A 10039-nucleotide genomic window follows, 5' to 3' on the forward strand; every position below is an offset into this window, starting at 1 on the left:
TATATTTTCTTTTTAATCCATTCTAATTACAGGGTTTCCTTAACTTAATTAAATCCATCGGTGTGGTAGCTGGGGTGAGAGTCAGCTGTGAGCTGGGTTGTCTCTGTGGCTGATGCTGGCTGTATCACAATAGGTGCGTCTGAGGCCTCTGCAAAGTGAAGGCAAAAGGTTTAAGCACACCGAGGGGATGAAAACAGCATCATTATGCTTTGGTAAGTGAAAGATACATCTCCTTACAACACACTGATCACACAATTTTATACTCCTTTAGGAGCATGATGGTAATTTAGTGGTTTGCAGCCTACACATAACACCATTCGACCCAAATCTACATGTGGAACCACTTATTACATTTCCCTGTTCATATAAGAGCAGCTGATCCTCACCCACCACTCAGCAATGCCCCTTATAAACATGACCAGAGCATACACAAGACTCCACAATTGTTTTAATGATCAGTTTAATTTGACAGAAATAGCATTATCTCCTCATAAGCTGTATTAGCTGTATTACCAGGGTAGCAGTCTCACTTCCTTCATGCCTGACGCAGTTAATGCTGCCTTGACACCCTCATCCTTTGGGGTAAAAGCCCCTTTTTACAGTCACACGTGTCTGGCTGAGATGTGACTCCTGCAACGTGAGAAGGTAGCTGAATGATGGTCACCTCCTGCTCTGAAGCTGACTCCACCACGTCAGCGGAGACCCATCGAGTTTTCAGCACTCTGGTGTTAGCATTACACACCTAACTCTTGTGCCACAAGTATTCCCTGATCAGCATAAGGTGGTTCAGGTTGGAAGGGAGCTTAAAGTTCCTCCAGTTCCAACCCCCTGCCATGGGCAGGGACACCTTCCACCAGAGCAGGTTGCTCCAAGCCCCTGTGTCCAACCTGGCCTTGAACACTGCCAGGGATGGGGCAGCCACAGCTTCTCTGGGCACCCTGTGCCAGCGCCTCAGCACCCTCACAGGGAAGAGCTTCTGCCCAATGTCTCATCCCAATCCCCCCTCTGGCAGGGAGGGGAGTCTCACCAGAGTGGAGTAGAAGGGAAGAAAATCATCTACAATCTGTGCTCTGCGCCAATCTCTCCTAAGCAAGTGCTGCTCCTCAACCAGTGCAATGAGCACTCTGGCAGAGACCACTGGCTATTTGACAAGTCTCACAGCGGTTTCACCTACCCCTTTCATCTGACTGCAACTGTGCCTCCAAGTCCTCTGGAGAGACGTAGTATTCCTGCTCTTCTCCTTCAGGAGGTTTAGGTTTACACTTCCCACAGCAACAATTACAGCAGCAGCACAGACAGCAACAGCAATAGCAGCCTGTGATGAGGCCGCAGAACACGAACAAGGCCTGCAGAGGACAGGAGACAAAGAAATATCCATAACCCGTGCCCAGAACACTGCAACCACCAAGTTTGAGAGACTCGGATATGGAAACCAGAGACCAAATTCACAGTCATGTAGAGACAGAACTTACTAGCTAGAGTCTTATACTCCATCAACAATATATATATATATACAAAAGTAAGTGCAAAACTGGCTACAGCTCTCAACATTTAACACCAAGGTGAATACTGCCCACCTGGTTTACTTGAGTTCCTACAATTTAGGTGTAAGTGGGCTATTCTGCTACATCTGGAAGAAGATACAGGTCTAGAAAGTGCATCTGTATTAAAACCCAAAGGTACAATAGCTTAGGACAGATTGTAAGTGACCCTGGGCAAGACTTATGCTCAGTAGTTGACACACAGGTCGTGATGTACCTACAACCTGCCCAAGGCTGTAGCAAAGCTGCAGAGCTCACTGTAACTAGATGTGGGACACAGAGGTGAGATGCTACCAAAACCCATTTTAAAGATAGCAAACCAGCACGGTGATACAACTTACTGCAGGGCACTCAAGGGATGGAGACAATGCTGGCAACAGGTAGGAAAATGAGCCCATCAAATGAAATGCCCAGTACTGGTAGAAGACTCCTAGAAGGAATCTCTACATCAACTGTAACATCTACTCCATGCACACAGTGCTTTCAAACAGATTTTTGTGCACATTTAAGAGGAAACTTGAGCTTAAAGCATAGTTTTGGTGTATTGGTGATACTCCTGCTGCTGAAGGATAGTCAAGTGAACAAATAACCTGAAGCCTCTCAAATCAGAGAGAAGCTGAAGTGACATTTGTTCACAGAAACCCCTGAGTAAGCACACTTCTCACCAGAACCTCTTTTGTGAGCTCAAGTTCATAGTCAGGACTTGTTCTGCAAAACCATGTAGCAGCTATTACCAAAGAGAATACCCACAAATCCTCATCACTTTAAATGCACTAGAAAGGTCCAAGTTTCTCTTGCTTTTGCTTTTTAGGCCTGTATCACTGAAAGATAATAGAAAACTACTTCTGAACTGACTGCAACACAATAAGAGAAGGTTTATCACCAGCTCTCAGAAATTCAGCAGCTCCCAAAAGTAAAACCAAACACAGTTCTCCAATGGAGCTCTTTAAGAGTTTTAAATGCCAACCCAGAACAACTTCCCTTTGCACTTTTACTTACCTTTGCCCACCAGCTGGACAGCACGAAGTATGTGTTCACATTTTCTTCACCAAACTGCTCTGCTACATAGAGACCCAGAGACCCATACTTATCATAGATGTTCCTCTTGGTGGCATCCGTCAGGATGGCGTGTGCGTTATTGATCTCTTTAAACTTCTCTGCTGCCTCGGGGTTATCAGGGTTTTTATCAGGATGATATTTCAATGCCAGTTTCCTGCAGAAAATAGAAAGAGATTGTAATAGATTAAAACCTGGGATTTGGGTTCCTGGGGTTTGATATTTATTTATCTCATTCCATAGCCTGTCACTCGAGGCAGACTTTCAAGTTCCAGTTGGTTTCCTTCGTCTGTGAGTCAACTTTGCTGACGATTCTTCCTTAGATGATAACAAAAGGCTGCAGCAGTGTCCAGCTTAGTTCACAGGATTGACTTCAAACTGTTGGATTCAGCCCTCAGAAATCCAGTGTTAAAAAAGGAGACACTGAAGAAAAGCAGTCCTCTTTGAGGGGGGGCTTACCCCCCAGCTCCAGCAATTTCCACCAGGAAGTTTTGCTCCTGCTAAAGCAAAGACCAAACTAACAGCAAAAAGACACCGTAAGCCTAAAATACAGTACCAAAGGCTAAATAAAAGCAAGCTGCCACAGGTGATCTGCAGTGCCTGAAGACAGAAATAGAGCTGCTTGTGGTTAATTCACCAATTCCTGTGCAGGAACAAAGAACCCTCACTTCAAGGCTTGCTAGAATAGAAATTGCTCCAGAGTTTAAAGCTATCAGGAAATCACAACGTACCTTTCTTAACCACCACAGATCCCTTACAACTAAGTGACAGCCCCTTACAGTCCCCAGAGATGTCCAAATTTAGCACTAAAAATCAGATTAAGCACTGATAAATTTGCTAGTTCTGAGATGGCTCAGGCTACTTATAGAAATCAGTGAAATAACTGGGCAAACACCTCCTCCCAACAGAAAAGTGTGCTCCCAAGTAGAGAAATGACCCAGAATTGTATGCTAAGAGTTCTCCTCCACCAAGAAGAGTACCTGTCCTCCTACAGAAATACACCCCAAAGTCCCACATCTGAGGAACACAGTAGAACCTGCAGAGGTTGACACGTGTCAGCTCTGCAGTGGGGAAATGTTTGGACAAACATAAAATAAGGCTCTGTGCAATTGCACACGTGGATGTGCATGGAAGTGTATCACAGCATGAACAATAAACTGGGTGTGCACTTGAAACACTCAATCTGTGAATGATGCTGCTGAGGGTAAATAATGTCCTGATGTAGCCTCAGTGAGGACTAAATCACAGTTTTTATCAGTGGAGGAAGTTAGATAAACCTGGACAGGGCTTTGCTATTATCAGGCTGCCACAGATAAGTATTTTTCATTTCCCATTTCCTAAGTGTACACAAACCCCACAGCCCAGTAAAGGATGTTCAAGTGGAGTGAAAACAAGGGGTGGTCAGTCCTTTTGTAAAGGAGCAGCAGAGAAAATAAGATTAGACGAAGGCTCAGGTGGGTATGAACCAGCTACATTTCACCCTGGGATGTAGTTGGGCTGTTTCTCCAAAGGGAAAACTTGCAGGTTTGCCCCCAAGAAGGTAAAACTATTTTCCAGTTGCTAAGGCTTGACCATTACTGATTCAAACTTGCACTTTTAGGAAGACACAGCTAGTTTTTGGGACCCAGTTTCTTCACAGACTTCACCATGTGGCTGCCATCAGGATTCAAATGTAACTTTGAAAGGGAAAAAGGTTTGGTAAATGTTAAAGACTAAAAGAAAACCACTCTGAAAAGGAGTATCCTCATGTAAAGATTGCTGCTGACCCCTAGTGTAATGGTAAACACATTGCCACTTGTCAAACCGTGTACAAGAGCACAGCTCATGCCTGAGGTGAGGAAGCAGCTGCATTGAAGCAGGTTTTGGGGGAATGTGGGAAGGGAGGATGTTACAGGACTCTTGTTTTGATTTAATTTGGTTTTATTTGGCCAATATGAAGCCATTTCACGTGTCTAAGAAAAGAAAGAAGGACAAAAATTCTTTTAAAATAGTACCTCCACATAGAATAAGAAAACGTGAATGGATTTTTAGAAGAAAAGCCATTGCTGATACTCATTGCTGATAGTTTTCATCCTTATTTGCAACTTTGATCTATACCTCACTGTGCCAGAGTTGGAAGTGATGGACAAAAGGGCTGCACTGCACATCTGTGGTTCCTGTAAGCCAGACACGTAATATGAGGACTTTAACTCTGATCCAACTGTCTTAAAACTGTTCAGCTTTATCTACACACCTTTCAGAATGATACTTGAATACCTGAGAGTTTAACACTAGAGACAGGATGTGAAACATCAAGCACTTACACAAATCCTAGGCATGTTTCACACTGATTTCTGCAAGAGGAAACTCTGGTTTCACATGGCTTTCTTCCACGTTTTTCTTGCAAAAGGTGGAAACAAACCAACTCCAGCCTATACACGAACAGGCCACTGGATGGACACTTAAAGCTATTTGTGCTATTGGGCGCCAGGTGTAGAAGTCAAAGCTTTACCTGTATGACTTTTTGATATCATCTGAAGTGGCATTCTTGTCCAAGCCCAGCACGTGGTAGAGTGATTCTCCAGAGGTAGAGAGCGAGCGCTGCCGCTGGTCTGCCATCGCGAGCTACCCTGAAGAGAGATTGGTCCCTGCCAAAGACAAAAAGAAATGCTTAAACAAAGCACACCACAGCCCTCAAGAATCAAATCATCCTTAAAACCAGAGTCTGAGTGTGAAAAATACATCTTTTATAAGGGCTAAACATGCTTGGGGAAGGCTCTTAACATTATGTGGAAGTTGAAAAGTTACTCAATGAATCATCAGTGAAAACAACTATTGCACTTCCAGCCCAACACCGGGCACCCTGCAATCACCACTGTATGTACTCAGCTCTTCTTGCCAAAATCCCCAAATCAATAGCTGAGGAGAGCTATAGCTAGGAACTACATAACACATCCCTAAAGCTACTTCACTTCTTTCTTAGTCTTACTATTTATCTATTTGTGATGACACATGTGAAAACAACAACAGAGAGGTAGCGATTACGTTGAGGCTGCCTTTCTGCACCACACTTGCTACGGGGTGATTTTGTTTGCATTTTCATTGCAGATAATTCTGTTGCACTGAAATAAAATCAAACCAAACCTCCCCGACATCAGGTTAAGCAGAATCCTTTAGTCAAATCCAGTGTGACTGGGCCTGTGCATCCCACTACCAAAGAGGGAATGCCTGCCCACTTAGCGAGGAGATCTCCTCCCTCATAAAGTTGTGGCTCAAGCATTTAACACGTATTCTAGTTCAACTCACACTTCTTGAGCATGGATTAACCTCCTCCTCCAAATTAACTGTGAAGGACCCCAGAGGCTTCCCCCATGCCACACCATGGGCAGGCATGGTTATGTCCTCTTAACATCCTGAGGAGATTAGCGTTTGCTGTTCCCTAGCTGCAGAACTGCTGCAAGGATGAGCATCGAAGAGGAGGCTCTTTCTGGATTATGTCATTAGTTATCCTACACCAGATTATGTAGCCTTTGATAAAAGATATTTAAAGCATTGGACTTTTCCAATTTAACCCTTTACCTTATGTAACAAAGGTAAGAACGTCAGCTTTTCAAAGGTACCTGGAAGGAATGCTCCCGGACACCCCATCTTGTCCTGCCGGGTTCCTGCAGTGACCTCACAGTGCGGATACGCTTCCAAAGGCACAGTTCAGTACCCTGCAACTCATGGCACCAGCACGTCTGTGCAAGTGTCACCACGTGGCAAGGATGCGCACAGAGACATTACAGCCTCCTTGTTCAACTCAGAGCCTCCTGGACTCCTCTACATTTGGCCTCTCCAACTTTACATGAGTTCAACACTGGGTCTAGTCTGACTGGAATACACCAGCTAAACAGCCAAATCTCACCTCATTTCCTTCCAGAAGTCTCTGTCAGCCATGGTAAGATGAATTAAAAGCTACCTAACAAGGAAGCTATAAATTATTATCAATAAAAGCTTTGGCTAACAATTCCAAACACACCCCAATTCTGGAAAGTGAGTGTGTGGGAAGGGAGAGGAAAATCTTTTCAAGGATACTGTTCAGCTCCCAGCAGCTTTCTGTACAAGAGGAAAATTACTGAGTGCTGCAGACACAACACAACCAACTCATTTATTTGGGCACAAACTGATTCAGTGAAAGGGAAAAAAAATACTTCAGGAAAGAAATCCCACATCTGGGATGACACCAGGAACAACTCTCCTGTTCTCATCCACGGGCTCCCACCCCCCTCCAGCCCAAGTGAGGTCAAAGGCTGATGATCCTGACGTCTCTCTGGTAATCTGGCTAATCCCACCGGCCTGCTCCGACGGCTGCCCTGCCTCTCCTGCTCTCCCACTGCACTGCTGCCTTCCAGCTCTCCTGGGAAATTCCCCTGCAGCTCCACTGTGTCTGTTGCTACTGCTCTTTGCCAGGGACCTGTGGGATTAATCTGCAGTCAGGAGGAGGGAAAGCATCCTGGTTGAGATTCTACATGTTAATTCAGCTCTTCCAAAGAGGTACTCCTTCAACCTGGAGCACTGAGGGCACTATGAACATCCGTGCTGCTTAAAAGTCTGTAGCTCTACTTAAGCTTAACAAGTTTCCTTTAACATATAACATATCCTGTAGTGACAGGACATGGGGTGATGGGTTTAAACTTAAACAGGGGAAGTTCAGGTCAGAGATAAGGAAGAAGCTCTTCCCTGTGAGGGTGCTGAGGCGCTGGCACAGGGTGCCCAGAGAAGCTGTGGCTGCCCCATCCCTGGCAGTGTTCAAGGCCAGGTTGGACACAGGGGCTTGGAGCAACCTGCTCTAGTGGAAGGTGTCCCTGCCCGGGGCAGGGGTTGGAGCTGGAGGAGCTTTAAATTCCTTTCCTACACAAACCATTCTAGGATCCTATGAACATGAATCCAACGCACACAGATGCTGCAGATCACGGGTATACACCATGTTCTGCTTAATAAAATCTCCACTGTTAAATTAGGACCAATTTGTTTAATAGAAATGAATTCATCTTGAGCCAGGCGTGTTTGTCTGCAGGCTGCCTGTCAACAGCAAAGGCACAGGAAGAAGCTGCCACATCACTGCAATCTTTAATCGCTTCAGTGTGAACAGCTCAGGGTATCTGGAGTTCAGTGCAAGGGGGTGTTTGCATTTATCCTTCAAGACTGGTATGAAATGGACACCTTGGCCTTAGGAGAGCGGAGGACAAGGTGGTAACAGGAATTCATCTGGGAAGCTTGTTATTTAAGGGAAGAGTATTGGAAGTGGGAACACAACCTTTGGCTTTCCAAATGTGAAACAGACAATAAAGGTGCAAGTTACTTAAGTTCAGAGGACCTCACAAAGCAGGATACTGTCTGTCCTGCTGTTATCACAAGTGGTTCTAATTCCCAGTACTGAAAACTGCTCTGTGCCTTTACAAAGTGGTGTATTCAGCAGCAAGGAGCCATCTGCAGCACATTCTACCCAAGCAGGATGCCCTGAAGAGGTTTCTCTCTGAAGAAAGGTAATCCCCTGGATTAAACAGCACAGGTTTTAACCCTCTGTGTACCTGAATACCCCCCCTTAGTCAGCCTTGCCAGAAAAAGCAACTGTTTCAGCATGAGCAGGTCAGTATAATTGGTACCACCTTGCTGAAAAGACTCAGATTAAACCCTCCAGGTTATCTATGGGAGCCAGCATTAACCTTTCCAATACATCAATGGCAAACTGAACCTTCTAAAGACTGATTTTCCAAAAGAATCCTCCCACATCTCAATCAGTACTTACTAGTAAAAGTCTACCAAAACATCAAGTCAGAAAGCACTTCAGTAAATACTTATTTGTCGCAACACTGGAACAGCACCAGTGGCCTCTGCATCCTGTCCATGTGCCCTGGATTCATTCAGAGACATCCTCACAAACTGCTGGTTTATGAGGGTGAAAAAACAACACTTTTAAAGGGGAGAGGAAACACATTCAAGATTGGATTATCAAGAAGAATGAGGTGTTTTAAGCATGGCTTTGTGAGGTATTAGAGATTCTTACAGGAAACTTTGCACTTTGTTTCCTCAGTGTTATTTTCCATTTCAATGAGTAGCTACAAGAGATCAAAAAATACAGGACTTACCTGGTGCCTGGTTTGAATACTTAAAGGAAGGTGGTAACAGCCTCCACACAGCTCTAAAACTGAATCTCCTGCAGACAAACCAAAAGCAAATCCATTGGTCACTAAGTCTCAGTCTCCACAGTGTAAATGCTTATCTTTACGATTGATTACCTGTCAAAGTCAGTTAGAAAAAGGTTTAAGTATAGATTCGAGGATGCCACACTTTTATTTGTAGCTTCAGCCCCTTTTCCCAAACCTTTTGCCATGTGAAAGACACCCACTTAGCTAAAATAAAGCCACCAGTCGCTCAGAACCTCCAATAGCCATTATCTCTCTAAGACTTTGGACTTATTCTACTTAGACATTTGTGACATACCTGTACTTGGAGCACGAGCAGTTTGGGTTTCAAGTCCTGGTCATCTGTAGTGCTGTTAGACACTGCTCCAGCTCAGTAATGCAGTGGGCCAGTGGTGCCCTGGTGCCTTCATGACAAGTAAACCTCCATTTTTAAGATGTCCATGGAAACCAGGATTGTCTGCACAGCACCAGGTATTAACAGCACTGCCACCAAGCTGAAGGAGATGTGTGGAGCAGCTGAAGGCCACTATGCCATTCCTAATGCCACTCTACCTGCATCAACATTGGTTCATGGGCTTAGACTGTAGAGCAACACCAACTCATTTTGCCAGGGCAAGTTTCCATCAAGAAAACCACAGGTTTATCCTACCCACATCCCCTCATCCTGAAGCAGAGGATCATTTTTAAGGCAATCCTTAAGAAAGCTGCAGATGGTTTAAGGGGTCAGCAACCAGAAACATGGCTCTTGGGGCTGGAACAGGCTTATTCAGAGGGACAAGACCACCAGTTCAGCCTGTGGCAGCTGCAGATCTTCTCTGTCCATCACCACTAGCAGATATAAGTCAATTTCTATCACTTTTTCCCCTAAATAAGTTCTGCCTTCATACCTGGGTGAAGACCATCTTTAAACTTACTACTACCTCTGTTTCAAACAGCAACCTAAGCTTCTGAAATGTTGACAGTCAAGCTGAAAAGCAGCTACGGCATGCTCAGTTTAGGGAGGCACACAGCTGGAATCTGTGAGTGGAACAGAAGAAAGCAAAGTCCAAATGCACTTTGGAGATCTGACTGTACTCGCTTGCCTCTCAAAACCAGCTTCCCAGCTAAAGGTAGCATTTGGCACGTAATGAAGTAAATGAAAATACAGTGACGTGGGGGTAGAGGCTGAAAGTAGTTCCAGTGCACGATTCCAGCCCAGGCCTCATCACACTCACTCCATCAGAAGAAAAGTTGTTGGTTCTTTACAGCACACATACATAATGCCAAGCCAGGGAC

The 10039-nt window shown here is 44.8% G+C and overlaps 1 protein-coding gene across 1 annotated transcript; it reads right to left on the reverse strand.

Moving 5' to 3' along the window:
- Positions 1-16: 16 nt before the first annotated feature.
- Positions 17-8781, reverse strand: DNAJC5 (DnaJ (Hsp40) homolog, subfamily C, member 5). The gene is made up of 5 exons (XM_010013601.1): positions 8708-8781; positions 5089-5224; positions 2541-2754; positions 1175-1346; positions 17-148 (listed from the first exon to the last, which is right to left on the reverse strand). The coding sequence occupies exons 2-5, from the start codon at positions 5193-5195 to the stop codon at positions 45-47; spliced, it is 597 nt and encodes a 198-aa protein (XP_010011903.1). The 5' UTR covers positions 5196-5224; positions 8708-8781; the 3' UTR covers positions 17-44.
- Between the last annotated feature and the right edge of the window lie 1258 nt (positions 8782-10039).

This window comes from Nestor notabilis, unplaced genomic scaffold, assembly GCF_000696875.1.
Source record: "Nestor notabilis isolate BGI_N333 unplaced genomic scaffold, ASM69687v1 scaffold30474, whole genome shotgun sequence".
NCBI lineage: Eukaryota > Metazoa > Chordata > Aves > Psittaciformes > Psittacidae > Nestor > Nestor notabilis.

What these genes read in the sequence shown, in the direction of transcription:
- DNAJC5 (XM_010013601.1), bottom strand. Translation starts at nt 5,195, where the DNA reads ATGGCAGACCAGCGGCAGCGCTCGCTCTCTACCTCTGGAGAATCACTC. An exon ending in GATATCAAAAAGTCATACAG is followed by an intron (nt 2,755 to 5,088) that starts GTAAAGCTTTGA and finishes TATTTTCTGCAG; the next exon opens with GAAACTGGCATTGAAATATC. An exon ending in GTTGCAGTCAGATGAAAGGG is followed by an intron (nt 149 to 1,174) that starts GTAGGTGAAACC and finishes TTCACTTTGCAG; the next exon opens with AGGCCTCAGACGCACCTATT.